The following is a 19076-nucleotide window of genomic DNA, read 5'->3' as shown; positions in this document are numbered from 1 at the left end:
ACAACCAACATCTTTTGCAACATTGCGTGATGATTTACCCTCTTTTAAGAGTTTGGTAATCCTCTCCTTTGTTTCAATTAACATCTTTCATGTTGGAGCCATAATTTATGTCAGTCCACTTGGTGCAACAGCTCTCCAAGGTGTGATCACTCATTTTTAGATGCAGACTAACAGGCATATCTAATTTGATGCAGGTGCTATTTTTGGGTATGAAAATTTACAGGGTGATTCCATAATTTTTAAGTCAGAATTGAGTGATTCCATAATTTTTCCCTATGCTTGGTTAAACAAGTAACCATTACTGACTACCACATTTCTTGCTCTAGATTTCTTTTAGTGCTTTTTAAAGCCAAAAAGTTGCCATTTGAAATAACTTTAGTTTTGTGCCATGTTTGTGATCTGCTTTTTTCTACAAAATTAAACAACTGAATGAACATCCTCCCAGGCCTGTGATTCCATAATTTTTGCCAGGGGTTGTACTTGTGGAATTCTCAATAAGTTTGATGTGTCACATGACACTCTTCCTATTGAAAAAAATAAAGTTGGATCCAAAATGGCTGACTTCAAAATGGCCACCATGGTCACCACCCATCTTGAAAAATGTTCCCCCTCCCATATACTAATGTGCTACAAACAGGAAGTTGATATCACCAACCATTCTCATTTTATTTAGGTGTATCCATATAAATGGCCTACCCTGTATATGAGGGGGCTGCATTATACCATATGAGGGGGCTGCATTATATTCTATGGGGGCTGCATTACACCCTATGAGAGGGCTACATTATATTCTGGGGGGTGCATTATACCCTATGAGGGGGCTGTATTATACCCTATGAGTGGGCTACATTATACTTTATGAGGAGGTTACATTATATTCTATGAGCGGGCTGCATTATACCTTATGAGGGAGCTGCATTATATTCTATGTGTGGGCTGCATTATACTATTTGAGGGGGCTACAATATATTCTATGAGGGACTGCATTATACCCTATGAGGGGGCTGCATTATACCCTATAAGGGGGCTAAATTATATTCTATGGAGGAGGTACTGCGTTATACTCTATGAAGGTCTACATTATAATAATAATAATAATTTTATTTATATAGCGCCAACATATTCCGCAGCGCTTTACAAATTATAGAGGGGACTTGTACAGACAATAGACATCACAGAAAAACAGGCAAAGGTGCTTACCTGTCTAGGCCTCAAATCAAATGCACTCTCATGGTGCAGTGGGTCCAAGTAAAGATGGCCTGGACAGGTAAGCACCTTTGCCTGTTTTTCTGTGGTGTTTTTCTAGAATAGTGGAGGTTTTTTCCTCCTTTTTTTTCCTCCTGTTGTAGTTTTTGATGTCAGACTAGGACTGGCAAGCGTGAGGACCCTTGACGTGGGTTGCCAGCTTATGTATTGTGGCCATAATATTAACTAATACCTTACATATTTTGATATGTTCTTGTGCACTTTTTTTTACTTTTACTTTTTGAGGTGCAGTTGGGCTCTGATGGCTTTGTAAGTTGTGGCCTCTGTTCACACGGGACGCATTACAGTTAGCGCTGGTCAGCCCGCCACATGGCGTTACTAATTGGCTAGGATCCAGTTGCTGTGCATACTCTGTGTGAACACTGCTGCAGATTATTTATTTGCACTGGTGTGCCAAGCAGCCATTCCCTGATTGTCGGCTGGCTGTCTTATTTGGTATTATCACACCTGTGTAGTCGCCATCTTTATTTGGGCCCACTGCACCATGAGAGTGCATTTGATTTGAGGCCTAGACAGGTAAGCACCTTTGCCTGTTTTTCTGTGGTGTTTTTTCTAGAATAGTGGAGGTTTTGTCCTCCTTTTTTTTCCTCCTGTTGTAGTTTAGACAATAGACATTACAGCATAACAGAAATCACAGTTCAAAATAGATACCAAGAGGAATGAGGGCCCTGCTCGCAAGCTTACAAACTATGAGGAAAAGGGGAGACACGAGAGGTAGATGGTAACAATTGCTTTAGTTATTCGGACCAGCCATAGTGTAAGGCTCGGGTGTTCATGTAAAGCTGCATGAACCACTGGGGGGCTGCATTATGCTATATGAGGGGGGCTGCATTTACCCTATGAGAAGGCTACCTTATATTCTATGGGAGGAAGCATTATACCCTATGAAGGGGCTGCATTATACTCTATGGGCGGCTGCTTTATACTATATTAGGGGGCTGCATTATACCCTATGATGGGGCTTCATTATACTCTACGAGTGGGCTTCATTATACTCTCTGAGGGGTGCTGCATTATATTCTATGAGGGGGCTATATTATATTCTATGAGGGGGGCTACATTATATTCTATGAGGGGGGCTACATTATATTCTATGAGAGGGTCTGCATTATATTATATGAGGAGACTACATTATATTCTATGAGGGGGCTACCCCAACCCCTGCTATATCACTAAGATGTGTACTACCTTAAATTATACTCTGATATTAGCGTGTTTTACCGCATAGTTGGTGGTCTTGTATTTATTTCTATGTAGCTACATAATGGGCCCCAAGAATGATTTTCTCTGGTGGGCCCAGATGCTCCAGTCCGACGCTGGTGACACATGACCTTTGCAACCAAGTTGTGCTGTGATAATATCACTGAGGTCTCCACTGTGGACAGTGAGTGACTGCAGTGGTCACGTCACATTAACATTATTATTGGAGTAGGAAAAGTTGGTCCGGAGGTGTACTAGGGACATGTTGGAGCAGGCGTGACAGGGGACTGTTATAGTATTAGCCTTTTAAAGGCAATCTGTCAGCAGTTGTCTGTGACCTAATCTAAGAGCAATATGATGTGGAGACAGAGACCTTGATTGATGCTATGCGTAACTTGCTTGCTTGCTTGCTGCAGTTGTGATACAATAACTATCTTATCAGCAGGAGATTATCACTATAGGACAACTAAGCCTATTGTGATATTCATGAGCTCTGTATAACCCCGCCCACACCACTGTCTTTCTATGTACACTGTATATGGTCATAATGCTGCGAATGAGTGGTGTGGGTGTAGTTAAACAGAGCTCAACATTCAGAGAAATGCTAGATCTGTAGCAGATAAAATAGTGATTTTATCAAAATAACAGCAAGTAGAACAGCAAGTGACACATTACTGCAATGAGGGTCTATGCCCCTACAGCATGCTGCTTTCATGGGATGGGATAGCAAAGACCTGGCGACAGATTCCCGTAAAATATTTTCTGTGATTAACAGCGGTTTATAAAAATATTTCTGGCCAATCTAATAGCCACAACAAAATCATAGCAGAATTGACTTGCTGCAGGTAAGAAAATGCATCATGCCCTTAAAGGGAATCAGTCACAACTTTTTTGCTGCATAATCTGAGAGCACCATAATATAGGATCAGAGTCCCTGATTAAAGGGAACCTGACACCCCCAAAATCGAAGGTGAGCTAAGCCCACAGGCATCAGGGGCTTATCTACAGCATTCTATAATGCTGTAGATAAGCCCTGATGTGCTGTATCCTGAAAGATGAGAAAAAGAGGTTAGATTATACTCACCCAGGGGCGGTCCTGCTGCGGTCCGGTCCGATGGGCGTCGCAGTCTGGTCCAGGACCTCCCATCTTCTTACGATGACGCCCTCTTCTTGTCTTCACGCTGCGGCTCCGGCTCCGGCGTACTTTGTCTGCCCTGTTGAGGGCAGAGCAAAATACTGCAGTGCGCAGGCGCCGGGCTTCTCTGACCTTTCCCGGCGCCTGCGCACTGCAGTACTTTGCTCTGCCCTCAACAGGGCAGACAAAGTACGCCTGCGCCGGAGCGTGAAGACAAGAAGAGGACATCATCGTAAGAAGATGGGAGGCCCCGAACCGGACCGCTACGCCCATCGGACCGGACCGCAGCGGGAACGCCCCTGGGTGAGTATAATCTAACCTCTTTTTCTCATCTGTCAGGATATATCGGGGGCTTATCTACAGCATTCCAGAATGCTGTAGATAAGCCCCTGATGCTGGTGGGCTTAGCTCATCTTCGATTTTGGGGGTGACAGGTTCCCTTTAAAGCAATGTGTCACTTAATGGGCTGTATTTTGCTTTTTCAATATATTCAGTGTTTTATTAGCAGGAGATTATTACTGCAGGACACCAAGCCTCATGCTGCCTAGTCCAACCACTTTCCCAGCACTAGTAACTCTCTGCCACTACACAGTGTGCACAGGAAGCTGTGGTGTGGACGAGATATACAGCTGTACCCAGTAAACTAAGTAATACATCACTGGAATCAGAGTTTCTGTCCCTACCTCATGGTGCTGTCAGGTCACATAGCAAAAATCTAAATAGATTTTATTTAATTTTAAATAGATATTAGTTGTTTTTAAACAAGCATTGAAAATTTGTTGCAATTCTGCAACATGTAAATTCATACTTATACTTTTTTATGCACTACTATAAAATACTGATGAAACATACTGATTAAATCTTCTCCATGTAAAAGAAGCCCGGGAGTGAAAGAGAATAGTTGTATTTTACTAGCGTATATTACCTAGTTGGTTTTTAATAGTGTGGGAAAATGATCTTATGAACACACAATCTAGTTAAATAATTTACAATGAATGCTGAAAAATGTGATGTCTTCCATTATTCATGCATTACCTAAGTGCATCTTCATCCATAACATAGAAGGATACCGAATGGAAATTTGGTGGTAAGTGGACCTTGTATTCTTCTCCCCAAAACGGTGTAAGGGTTTTCCAAACAGTTGCTGTCCTAAGGAAAAACAAATTGTGTACTTAGAATAATCTGTAAAAATAAGTCACTTGAATGTGCTTTACCATTAAAAATAAGAGGATTATATTTCTCATTATTAGAGATTTTCTATATTCACTTTTGCTTTACTGTGGACTTTTCATAACACTGACAGAATACTAAGATATTCTAGATATAAAACAAGTCTTGTTTTAAATGTTTTTTTTTTTAACAATGAAATGCATATTTACTGAGAAGTATCTCTTCATTTAAAAAACTACTCCTTATGGTTTTTTAAGCAGTAGAATATCTGTCAACTTGAACAACTAATGCTTTAATCCTGAGAATGTGATGGAAATGGGCGTCATCACATATTTCAAGCTGCAATCAGTTCTAGTCATGTGTCAGGACAGGTTGCAGCCTGAAGAATCACCCCTAAAAATATATGTTTCAACTGTTAGGGTATGTTGCGCTGTGGATTGGACGCTGCGTACAGCTCGTTTCAGTCAGGAACACTCTGAGGTGGGCCTACTATATTGGTGGGCGAGCCTTGGAATCTGGTGGCGTGTTACCTGACAGCCCACATCTACTATATAATTGTCTAAGGGTCACTTCCGTCTTTCTGTCTGTCTGTCTTTCTTTCTGTCACGGATATTCATTGGTCGCGGCCTCTGTCTATCATGGAATCCAAGTCGCTGATTGGTCGTGGCAAAATACCCACGACCATTGCCACGACCAATCAGCGACGGCCACAGTCCGGCGGCAATATGGCCGCTCTTTCCTCCCCGCAGTCAGTGCCCGCTCCATACTCCCCTCCAGTCATCCAGTCAGCCCTCACACAGGGTTAATGCCAGCGTTACCGGAGTGCGGTGTAACGCACTCCGGTTACGCAGCTATTAACCCTGTGTGACCAACTTTTTACTATTGATGCTGCGTATGCAGCATCAATAGTAAAAAGATCTACTGTTACAAATAATAATAATAATAATAATAATAAAAAAAAACGTTATTCTCACCCTCCGACGTGTCGTCCAGTCCTCGGCAGTGCAAGCGGCAGGTTCTTGTGCTAAGGATGCTATGCGAGAAGGACCTGCCAGGACGTCACGGTCATGTGACCGCGAAGTCATCACAGGTCCTGAGCTCATACCAACCCTGGGACCGGAAGCTGCCGCGTGCACCACACACAGGCGATAGGACTACAGGGGGCCCTCGGAGGGTGAGTATATGTTTCTTTTTATTTTTTAACCTGTTACATACCTGGCTGGGCAATATACTACGTAGCTGGACAATATATTACGTGACTGGCCAATATACTACGTGACTGGGCAGTATACTACGTGTCTGTGCTGTATACTACATGGCTCTGTGCTGTATACTACGTCGCTGTGCAATATAGTACGTGGCTGGGCAATATACTACGTGGCTGGGCAATATACTACGTCACTGGGCAATATACTATGTGGCTGGGCAATATACTATGTGGCTGGGCAATATACTACGTGGCTGGGCAATATACTACGTGGCTGGGCAATATACTACGTGGCTGGGCAATATACTACGTCACTGGGTAATATACTACATGACTGGGCAATATACTACGTGGCTGGGCAATATACTACGTGGCTGGGCAATATACTACGTGGCTGGGCAATATACTACGTCACTGGGCAATATACTACATGATTGGGCAATATACTACGTGGCTAAGCAATATACTACATGGCTGGGCACTATACTACGTGGCTGGGCAATACACTACGTGGCTGGGCAATACACTACGTGACTGGGCAGTATACTATGTAGCTGGGCTATATACTACGTGTCTGTGCTGTATACTACGTCGCTGTGCAATATACTACGTGGCTGGGCAATATACTATGTGGCTGGGCAATATACTACGTGGCTGGGCAATATACTACATGGCTGGGCAATATACTACGTCGCTGTGCAATATACTACGTGGCTGGGCAATATACTACGTCACTGGGCAATATACTACGTAGCTGGGCAATATACTACGTAGCTGGGCAATATACTACGTGGCTGGGCAATATACTACGTGACTGGGCAATATACTACGTGGGCTGTGCAATATACTACGTGGACATCCATATTCTGGAATACCCTATGCGTTAGAATCGGGCCACCATCTAGTTTCTAATATGAGAATACACTTACTGCATGATCTGAAGAGCTTCGTCCTAGGTAGCCATATTCCCTGACTAACCTTTCTCCTAGCCTTGGGCTCCTGATTGGATGGATGTCGTCTACACATTAGCCATTTAAAGATCTGCTCATTAATTCCCATAGTTTCCAATAGCCCTGCAATATTCTGACACAGCAACAAGACTGTCAGATTATCATGTATGAAATCCTCTGTGATTCAAATGTTACCAGGCACACAGAATGAAGAGCAATATGACAATTCTAGGTTTATTTTCTACTTTTGTAAGCTGGGGGATTAAAACATCTATATATATAGCTTTCTTGTTATGTTCCTAGTAGGACTCCTATAAACAACGTCTGTTTTATTAATCCCAAGTGGACACAAGCGGGGGAGTTGGAAGCACTTCTTATACTATGAACAATATACTTTTACAGCCAAAGTCAAATGTTAGAATTGGATGGCAGCCATTTACATTGTCTGGGGCATTTGGCAAATGTCAAATATGAAGTCTCTTTAGATACATTTCTAAGAACGAAAAGGCAGAAATGCAAATAGAAAGGAGAAAATGAAGTGTTTCACCTGATAATTGTCTCATCGTCAATCTTCACAATGCAGTATGGATCACTGCTGCCTGTTCTAGAAACAGAAAATAGATCAGTCATAAACTGTAAGTCAAAAAAGTCCATCCTTATTAGTATAATTACCAACCAGGAATTGACTAGTCACAACCCCTTCTCATTCCTCATGTTTGGCCCCAGTAAAATAAAAACACCTATACTCACCTCCCGTGCCAGCGCCATTCCAGTGGTGTTGGCACTCACATTCCCGGCATTCACGTGAGGTTGTGACGGTACACGAGCCCTGCATCAATCAACGACAACTTCATTGTCCTCGCCTTCAGACAAATTGAACATAAACGGGAAGTCAGGGCTGTGGCTGTTCTCTGATTTCCTATTGATGTTTGATTTGTCCAAAGGGGGGGACAGTGATGCCAGCGGTGATTAGAGGCAGGACTCATGTGTCATAACATTTGCATGTGAGTCCTGGGAACACAAATGCTGACCCTGCCTTAACATCGACGACTTGGGAGGTGAGGATAGGTTTTTGTTTTATTTTAATGGGGCCAAACCTGAGGAATGCGAAGGTGTTGTCCTAGTGGTGGTCAACCCCTTTAATAGTACCTTTTAAATTTACATTTTTGTATTACTCAGGTATGACTCTGTGGCAGTGATACACATAAGCCGAGAGCTGTTACCTATTCTCATACTCACAGCTCTGGCCCAAGATGAACAAGTCCTAACCTAAAACAATCAATTTGCGCCCAATGGTACCATCTTAAAGAGATTGTCCAATAGTTTGAAAAAAAAAAAGATCCACAGATGTCGTAGTAAACAGAAAAACATACAAAAACCCAGTACTTCCACCTCTTCAATCCAAGATGCTTGAGCACATACATTTTGCCGATGCCTGGTGGTCTTTGCTTACAGGCAGCCAACAATGATATGCTAAATTGGCACAAGACTGTTGCTGCTTATCAGTGGCCTTCATGGTCACGTTCCATATTTACTGATTGGCAGCAGTGATCATGTGCCAATATGGCACATCCCAGCTTGCAGCCTGTAATAAAAAAAAACAGCAGTTATTTTAAAATAAGCTTCTTTTTTATCGTAAACTATTGGGCAACCCCTTTAAGAGGCTATATAGCATATGAAAATGATAAACTATTAATCCATGATGGTGATGATACGCACTGAAAGCACAAATACATTCCCTCTTCATCTGTCTACATACTAGTCTTGTCATATTGCTGTATATTTGACTAATTTAACTGTGTATTGACTTTCCAGCAAACATGGCTCTGTATGAGATCATCACCCTTGGTTGCTGAGATTCATTATGCCAAGCAGAGTGTTCTATCTATGCAAAGGTCCAATGAGCCATACAGTGTCAGATAGTCTCCATTTTGATTTGAACCAGACCACTTGCCCTTCTTAACACATACCTTTTGCAGCAGAATATTTTCCGCAGCATGCTATGAGTCCAGGTGTGCATAAGGTTTTGTGGTGGATGCTTTTGCAAGGTGGGTACATGTTGTTTTAAAATAATGTGGGAGGGTAGAAACGTTCTGTAATCAGACCGGAGTTTCATGGTGGCAGCAAATAGCTACATCCTGATGCAACTGCTCAAATTCAATGTTGAATATTGAGTTGAAGTAATACAAGACACAGACCATGGACGAGAATGCCATGTTTCTGAAAAAAATCTAACAATTTTTCTATTATATTAGATGCACACATGGGTATCATATACAAGTATGCACTGCATTGGAATAATGTACGTGCTAGATGTTGGAGACTTCTGATCCAAATAGTGGATATCCCAGGGAAATTCGAGGGATAGTTCGCAATTATGGAATATTCCATTAAGAGAAAGAGTTCCCCTTTTAGGAATCACCTCTATTAGCCAGCTCAAAAAACAACACGGTTGTAAAGAAAGTCTCATGCTCTGGAGGACTCAACAAATTTGCACATTCCATTGATTTTAATAGGCACCATGGGGTCTAAGGGGTATCGTTTCTCCTTATGGAGAGTAACATACCATCACTGGCTTGTCAAGGTAAGGAGGCTTATTCACCATGCAATGCTCCTCTGGGAAATATAATATGCAAATTGCCAATTTAGTTCTCATGCTTCGCACTGACGAGGGCCAACAGCCCGAAACACCGTGTCTGCGAATTGAGATTCTGATTTGGCTTTTATCCTAAGTCATATTGCACGACTCGTTAAAGAGTTGATTGTGACTTGTAGGATCGCTATTTCCAATAGGTGGCGCTGTAGAGTTTAAGTCCTCTTTTTTTCCAGAAAAGGCAATTTGCATATTATATTTCCCAGAGGAGCATTGCACGGCGAATAAGCCTCCTTACCTTGACAAGCCAGAGATGATATGTCACTCTCCATAAGGAGAAACGTTACCCTTTAGACCCCAGTCCAGAGCATCTCACCTAGCCAAATCAGTTCTCATGCTTCGCACTGATGAGGACCAACAGCGCGAAACACCGTGTCTGCGAATTGAGATACTGATTTGGCTTTTATCCTAAGTCATATTACACGACTCGTTAAAGAGTTGATTGTGACTTGTAGGATCGCTACTTCCAACAGGTGGAGCTATAGAGTTTAAGTCCTCTTTTTTTCAGAAGAGGCACCATGTGATTTTTCCCCATGGCAATGCTGCAGAGATCTTGATTACATGCTGCAAGATTCCCTCAGAGATTACAAATGAGGAGCAGCAGGTCAACGTGTTGTAAGTTTATGAACAGGGGACCCTTAAATCAGAGGATACACAGGAAAATGAGCGCCAATCGACAATATAAGCAACTTGTTACCATAAGATAATCATATGATCTTTCCACCTCTTGTCATATTTTTAGTACTAACAACTAGCAGATGCCGGTTACATGAGGGGATGCAATGCTGACTAAAGATAATTTTTAGGTCTCATAGAAAAAATGTGATCAATGACCAGGGAGTTATCAATTAGTATGCTCGCTTCCCATGGCCAAAAATTGGGAACATTTGAATGATCTAATGTTCTTCTGCTTTATAATCGCTCTGTGTAAAAGGCCCTTAAATGGAATCTGTCAGCAGCTTTTTGATATTTAATCTGAATGCAGCATAATGTAAGGACAGAGCCTGATTTCAGGGATGAGTCACTTGCACATTTGCAGGATACATTTTTTTCCCAAAACGACGCATTGCGATGGACGCCAAACGACGGAAGTGTGAATGAAGCCTAAGTGATACATCCCGGGAATCAGGTTCTCAGTCCATACATCAAGCTGTTTTCTCATATTACACCGATAGCAAAACCCTGCTGACAAATACCCTTTAACCCCTTTCTGACCTCGGACGGGATAGTACGTCCGAGGTCAGATCCCCTGCTTTGATACGGGCTCCGGCGGTGAGCCCGCCTCAAAGCCGGGACATGTCAGCTGTTTTGAACAGCTGACATGTGCCCGTAATAGGCGCGAGCAGAATCGCGATCTGCCTGCGCCTATTAACTAGTTAAATGCCGCTGTCAAACGCAGACAGCGGCATTTAACTACTGCTTCCGGCCGGGCGGCCGGAAATGACGTCATCGCCGACCCCCATCACATGATCGGGGGTCGGCGATGCTTCAGAATTGTAACCATAGAGGTCCTTGAGACCTCTGTGGTTACTGATCGCCGGCAGCTGTGATCACCACCCTGTGGTCGGCGCTCACAGCACACCTGATTTTCAGCTACATAGCAGCGAACAGCAGATTGCTGCTATGTAGCAGAGGCGATCGTGCTTTGCCTGCTTCTAGCCTCCCATGGAGGCTATTGAAGCATGGCAAAAGTAAAAAAAAAATGTTAAAAAAAATGTGAAAAAAATAAAAAAAATATAAAAGTTTAAATCACCCCCCTTTTGCCCCAATCAAAATAAATCAATAAAAAAAAATCAAATCTATGCATATTTGGTATCGCCGCGCTCAGAATCGCCCGATCTATCAATTAAAAAAAGCATTAACCTGATCGCTAAACAGCGTAGCGAGAAAAAAATTCGAAACGCCAGCATTACATTTTTTTGGTCGCCGCAACATTGCATTAAAATGCAATAACGGGCGATCAAAAGAACGTATCTGTACCAAAATGCTATCATTAACCCCTTACCGGCATCGGACGTACTATACCGTCCGATGCCGGCTCCCCTGCTTTGATGCAGGGCTCCGCGGTGAGCCCGCACCAAAGCCGGGACATGTCAGCTGTTTTGAACAGCTGACATGTGCCCGTAATAGGCGCGGGCAGAATCGCGATCTGCCCGCACCTATTAACTAGTTAAATGCCGCTGTCAAACGCAGACAGCGGCATTTAACTACCGCTTCCGGCCGGGCGGCCGGAAATGACGTCATCGCCGACCCCCGTCACATGTCCGGGGGTCGGCGATGCGTCTCCATTGTAGCCATAGAGGTCCTTGAGACCTCTATGGTTACTGATTGCCCGTCGCTGTGAGCGCCACCCTGTGGTCGGCGCTCACAGCACACGTGCAATTCTGCTACATAGCAGCGATCAGCAGATCGCTGCTATGTAGCAGAGCCGATCGTGCTGTCCCTGCTTCTAGCCTCCCATGGAGGCTATTGAAGCATGGCAAAAGATAAAAAAAAAAGTTTAAAAAAATGTGAAAAAAATAAAAAAAACATAAAAGTTTAAATCACCCCCCTTTCGCCCCAATCAAAATAAATCAATAAAAAAAATATCAAATCTACGCATATTTGGTATCGCCGCGCTCAGAATTGCCCGATCTATCAAATAAAAAAAAGTATTAACCTGATCGCTAAACAGCGTAGCGGGAAAAAAACTCGAAACGCCAGAATTACGTTTTTTTGGTTGCCGCGACATTGCATTAAAATGCAATAACGGGCGATCAAAAGAACGTATCTGCACCGAAATGCTATCATTAAAAACGTCATCTCGGCACGCAAAAAATAAGCCCTCAACCGACCCCAGATCACGAAAAATGGAGACGCTACGAGTATCGGAAAATGGCGCAATTTTTTTTTTTTTTTTTTTAGCAAAGTTTGGAATTTTTTTTCACCACTTAGATAAAAAATAACCTAGTCATGTTTGGTGTCTATGAACTCGTAATGACCTGGAGAATCATAATGGCAGGTCATTTTTAGCATTTAGTGAACCTAGCAAAAAAGCCAAACAAAAAACCAATGTGGCATTGCACTTTTTTTGCAATTTCACCGCACTTGGAATTTTTTTCCCGTTTTCTAGTACACGACATGCTAAAACCAATGATGTCGTTCAAAAGTACAACTCGTCCCGCAAAAAATAAGCCCTCACATGGCCAAATTGACGGAAAAATAAAAAAGTTATGGCTCTGGGAAGGAGGGGAGCGAAAAACGAACACGGAAAAACGAAAAATCCCCTGGTCATGAAGGGGTTAAAAATGTCATCTCGGCATGCAAAAAATAAGCCCTCAACCGACCCCAGATCACGAAAAAATGGAGACGCTACGGGTATCGGAAAATGGCGCAATATTTTTTTTTGGGAATTTTTTTTCACCACTTAGGTAAAAAACAACCAAGTCATGTTAGGTGTCTATGAACTCGTACTGACCTGGAGAATCATAATGGCAGGTCAGTTTTAGCATTTAGTGAACCTAGCAAAAAAGCCAAACAAAAAACCAGTGTGGGACTGTACTTTTTTTGCAATTTCACCGCACTTGGAATTTTTTTCCCGTTTTCTAGTACACGACATGCTAAAACCAATGATGTCGTTCAAAAGTACAACTCGTCCCGCAAAAAATAAGCCCTCACATGGCCAAATTGACGGAAAAATAAAAAAGTTATGGCTCTGGGAAGGAGAGGAGTGAAAAACGAACATGGAAAAACGAAAAATCCCAAGGTCCTGAAGGGGTTAAGGAAAGGAGGATGACGACCGCAAGAAGAAAGGAGGTGCCAAACCAAATCAGACCACCTCGTCCGTAAGTATAATAAAAACTATGACTGTACTTTATATGGGGAAAACCTGGTGACAGGTTCCCTTTGATAGCATTGCCTGATTCTTTTCAGAAGGATAAAAATGTATTCACTACTTATGTAATGTCCTTACATAGGAAGTAAACAAACCTGTCACTGTTTAGTTAGAGGACATCCGTTCTCGCTCTATGAGCATCATTTAAAATATACAGCTTTTGTATATAAAAATGTAAGGAATGAAATGAAAAGTATGAACTCAATCCACTTTAAACCTTAACAATGCATATTTATCTACCATTCAGGATGTCACCAAAAGTGTATTTACAATAGCTAAGAAAACTGCAAAATACCACTTTGGCTCCATTTATCTTATTTGAAAAGGAAAGCAATGTGATTTCCCAGCTGAGCGCTAGCAATCTCAGTTAAGTTAATTTCCAGTCATTAATTTCCTCTGATGCAGAAATAGCATGGATGCATCTGTTTCCTGAATGTGGGGTTTAAAAAAAACAAACAAAAAAAACAACATTTGTTTTCGCACTCATATTTCAACATCCTATCTAAAGGATTGAAACTTAAAAAAACCTAATTTCCCCAAGTTCAGAATTAGAGGATCAAATGTTATACTTTAAATTCAGACAGTGAGTCTCATCCTATTGAAAATAAAAACAACATAAATCAAGTGAGAAATTATAACAATCTGCAAAAAAATACCCTCTTATGTCTAATCTCAAAAAATAGGATCTTACATTACTACAATGAAGAGAATATGTTACTTTGTACTGCATCCAGTTTTTCAACAGTTCTTATCAGTGACTAAGGCCCAAAGAAAACATATAGCCGGAAATTAAAATTGCTAAAGTTATCATCATAAAAATTCTAATATGAAAGAGACACAAAGACAATTGATCTGCTAATTCACAATAATGTATAATAAATTGTCAGTTTTTTATCCAGAAAAAAAAACAATTTCTCATCCTTATTGTTGTCATGCAATTTGTGTAGCCATTGTTTACATCTGTATGCCACCTTTATGGCTGTTTTTTGTTTTACATCTTTAAGGCAATCTTTTTTTTACATTGGAGCAGCCATTGACTTACAAAGGGCGAGTCTGATCTGTATCATGGATCAAAGTGTGATTTATTACATGGGGACAATTGGTCTACATGTAAAAAAATGTTCATGTGAACTAAAACATTGACTTGCATTGGTGAGTAGTGTTGAGCGATACCGTCCGATACTTGAAAGTATCGGATAGTATCGGCCGATACCCGAAAAGTATCGAATATCGCCGATACCGATACCCGATACCAATACAAGTCAATGGGACACCAAGTATCGGAAGGTATCCTGATGGTTCCCAGGGTCTGAAGGAGAGGAAACTCTCCTTCAGGCCCTGGGATCCATATTAATGTGTAAAATAAAGAATTGAAATAAAAAATATTGATATAATTACCTCTCCGGAGGCCCCTGGACATCACCGCTGGTAACCGGCAGGCTTCTTTGTTTAAAATGAGCGCGTTTAGGACCTGAGAATGACGTCGCGGCTTCTGATTGGTCGCGTGCCGCTCATGTGACCGCCACGCAACCAATCAGAAGCCGCGACATCATTCTCAGGTCCTAAACTCCTCATTCTAGGAATTTAGGACCTGAGAATGACGTTGCGGCTTCTGATTGGTCTCGTGGCGGTCACATGAGCGGCACGCGACCAATCAGAAGCCGTGACGTCATGGAAGTCCCTAAACGCGCTCATTTTAAACAAAGAAGGCTGCCGGTTACCAGCGGTGATGTCCAGGGGCCTCCGGAGAGGTAAGCATATCAATATTTTTTATTTTAATTCTTTATTTTACACATTAATATGGATCCGATACCGATTCCCGATATCGCAAAAATATCGGAACTCTGTATCGGAATTCCGATACCACAAGTATCGGCCGATACCCGATACTTGCGGTATCGGAATGCTCAACACTATTGGTGAGTATGCTGTATGTATGCTACCTGTCTTGTATACGGACAGCACGCGGATGTTTCATACACTCTTAGGCTGTTGTAGCTGTCCTCTGCTCATGTGACACTTCTGCAGCTAAGAAAGTAATGTGAACCTGAATACCTGTGTAATGTGACTGTGTATGTATAATATATATTTATATATGTAACATAGTAACATAGTAACATAGTTAGTAAGGCCGAAAAAAGACATTTGTCCATCCAGTTCAGCCTATATTCCATCATAATAAATCCCCAGATCTACGTCCTTCTACAGAACCTAATTGTATGATACAATATTGTTCTGCTCCAGGAAGACATCCAGGCCTCTCTTGAACCCCTCGACTGAGTTCGCCATCACCACCTCCTCAGGCAAGCAATTCCAGATTCTCACTGCCCTAACAGTAAAGAATCCTCTTCTATGTTGGTGGAAAAACCTTCTCTCCTCCAGACGCAAAGAATGCCCCCTTGTGCCCGTCACCTTCCTTGGTATAAACAGATCCTCAGCGAGATATTTGTATTGTCCCCTTATATACTTATACATGGTTATTAGATCGCCCCTCAGTCGTCTTTTTTCTAGACTAAATAATCCTAATTTCGCTAATCTATCTGGGTATTGTAGTTCTCCCATCCCCTTTATTAATTTTGTTGCCCTCCTTTGTACTCTCTCTAGTTCCTTTATATCCTTCCTGAGCACCGGTGCCCAAAACTGGACACAGTACTCCATGTGCGGTCTAACTAGGGATTTGTACAGAGGCAGTATAATGCTCTCATCATGTGTATCCAGACCTCTTTTAATGCACCCCATGATCCTGTTTGCCTTAGCAGCTGCTGCCTGGCACTGGCTGCTCCAGGTAAGTTTATCATTAACTAGGATCCCGAAGTCCTTCTCCCTGTCAGATTTACCCAGTGGTTTCCCATTCAGTGTGTAATGGTGACATTGATTCCTTCTTCCCATTTGTATAACCTTACATTTATCATTGTTAAACCTCATCTGCCACCTTTCAGCCCAAGTTTCCAACTTATCCAGATCCATCTGTAGCAGAATACTATCTTCTCTTGTATTAACTGCTTTACATAGTTTTGTATCATCTGCAAATATCGATATTTTACTGTGTAAACCTTCTACCAGATCATTAATGAATATGTTGAAGAGAACAGGTCCCAATACTGACCCCTGCGGTACCCCACTGGTCACAGCGACCCAGTTAGAGACTATACCATTTATAACCACCCTCTGCTTTCTATCACTAAGCCAGTTACTAACCCATTTACACACAATTTCCCCCAGACCAAGCATTCTCATTTTGTGTACCAACCTCTTGTGCGGCACGGTATCAAACGCTTTGGAAAAATCGAGATATACCACGTCCAATGACTCACCGTGGTCCAGCCTATAGCTTACCTCTTCATAAAAACTGATTAGATTGGTTTGACAGGAGCGATTTCTCATAAACCCATGCTGATATGGAGTTAAACAGTTATTCTCATTGAGATAATCCAGAATAACATCCCTCAGAAACCCTTCAAATATTTTACCAACAATAGAGGTTAGACTTACTGGCCTATAATTTCCAGGTTCACTTTTAGAGCCCTTTTTGAATATTGGCACCACATTTGCTATGCGCCAATCCTGCGGAACAGACCCCGTCGCTATAGAGTCCCTAAAAATAAGAAATAATGGTTTATCTATTACATTACTTAGTTCTCTTAGTACTCGTGGGTGTATGCCATCCGGACCCGGAGATTTATCTATTTTAATCTTATTTAGCCGGTTTCGCACCTCTTCTTGGGTTAGATTGGTGACCCTTAATATAGGGTTTTCATTGTTTCTTGGGATTTCACCTAGCATTTCATTTTCCACCGTGAATACCGTGGAGAAGAAGGTGTTTAATATGTTAGCTTTTTCCTCGTCATCTACAACCATTCTTTCCTCACTATTTTTTAAGGGGCCTACATTTTCAGTTTTTATTCTTTTACTATTGATATAGTTGAAGAACAGTTTGGGATTAGTTTTACTCTCCTTAGCAATGTGCTTCTCTGTTTCCTTTTTGGCAGCTTTAATTAGTTTTTTAGATAAAGTATTTTTCTCCCTATAGTTTTTTAGAGCTTCAATGGTGCCATCCTGCTTTAGTAGTGCAAATGCTTTCTTTTTACTGTTAATTGCCTGTCTTACTTCTTTGTTTAGCCACATTGGGTTTTTCCTATTTCTAGTCCTTTTATTCCCACAAGGTATAAACCGCTTACACTGCCTATTTAGGATGTTCTTAAACATTTCCCATTTATTATCTGTATTCTTATTTCTGAGGATATTGTCCCAGTCTACCAGATTAAGGGCATCTCTAAGCTGGTCAAACTTTGCCTTCCTAAAGTTCAGTGTTTTTGTGACTCCCTGACAAGTCCCCCTAGTGAAAGACAGGTGAAACTGTACAATATTGTGGTCGCTATTTCCTAGATGCCCGACCACCTGCAGATTTGTTATTCTGTCAGGTCTATTAGATAGTATTAGGTCTAAAAGTGCTGCTCCTCTGGTTGGATTCTGCACCAATTGTGAAAGATAATTTTTCTTGGTTATTAGCAGAAACCTGTTGCCTTTATGGGTTTCACAGGTTTCTGTTTCCCAGTTAATATCCGGGTAGTTAAAGTCCCCCATAACCAGGACCTCATCATGGGTTGCAGCTTCATCTATCTGCTTTAGAAGTAGACTTTCCATGGTTTCTGTTATATTTGGGGGTTTGTAACAGACCCCAATGAGAATTTTGTTACCATTTTTCCCTCCATGAATTTCGACCCATATGGACTCGACATCCTCATTTCCTTCGCTAATATCCTCCCTTAAAGTGGACTTTAGACAAGACTTTGCATACAGCTGGTGAAATAAGTATTGAACACATCACCAATTTTCTAAGTAATTACAGTGGAAAGTAAAACTTTGAGCAGCCCTGGTCAAAATTAATGTTATTGTGAACAGTTAAGCAAGTTGAAGATGAAACTATCTCTAAAAGGGCTGAAGTTAAAGATTTTTTACATTTTAAAAATTACAAAAAAGAAAATGGGCAAATACATAATTTCTCCATAAACTGGCCACAACAGGGGGCTCCTGGTCGTGGCCGGTTTATGGTGAAATGATGTTCCTTCCATTTCCGATTATGGCCCTAACAGTGCTCACTGGAACCTTTATTCTTCTGTAACCAATGCCATCAGTATGTTTTCAGCAATAAGGTTGTGAAGGTCTAAAGACAGCTCACTGGTTTTACCCATCATGAGATGTTTCTTGTGCGGCACCTTGGTAACGAGACCCGTTTTTTTTAGGCCATCAGATGCTTTCTAATTACTGATAGATTTTAGTTGGTGTCATGGCTTACAATGGTCTTTTGTACCTCTCTTACTTTATGTATTCAATACTTTTTTTATTTGCTATTTCTAATTATTACACATAATGTAATTTGTGGAGATCTATAGTTTGATTTATTTGCCTGTGTGGATTGGATTGATTGTTACTGACATCTGGTGTGAATTTAATGTAGAATCTTTAGAAATATATTTACTTAGAACATTGGTGCCGTGTTCAACACTTATATCACCCACTGTATATATACACACACATACTAATAAATATACTGTATGTGTGTAGTTGTGTTGCATGTAATACAAACATATTTATAGATGTGTAAGATATATCAATATTTC

At 41.4% G+C, this 19076-nt stretch overlaps 1 protein-coding gene across 5 annotated transcripts in view; it reads right to left on the bottom strand.

The window, feature by feature from the left end:
* Positions 1 to 19076, bottom strand: part of LOC138670188 (ras GTPase-activating protein 4-like) — a 324283-nt gene that overhangs the window by 182746 nt on the left and 122461 nt on the right. For 3 of the 5 annotated variants that reach the window (XM_069757300.1, XM_069757303.1, XM_069757301.1), the window contains 2 exons: positions 7476 to 7532; positions 4637 to 4750 (listed from right to left, as the gene is read on the bottom strand). In XM_069757300.1, coding sequence (XP_069613401.1) covers positions 4637 to 4750; positions 7476 to 7532 — 171 coding nt within the window. The remainder of the gene's footprint in view (positions 1 to 4636; positions 4751 to 7475; positions 7533 to 19076) is intronic. The other 2 variants (XM_069757302.1, XM_069757304.1) reach the window with 2 other exon arrangements.

This window comes from Ranitomeya imitator, chromosome 3 (genome assembly GCF_032444005.1).
Source record: "Ranitomeya imitator isolate aRanImi1 chromosome 3, aRanImi1.pri, whole genome shotgun sequence".
Classification (NCBI taxonomy): Eukaryota; Metazoa; Chordata; class Amphibia; order Anura; family Dendrobatidae; genus Ranitomeya; species Ranitomeya imitator.
Note: the sequence above shows the minus strand (reverse complement) of the source record. Positions and strands in the feature narration are given on the sequence as shown.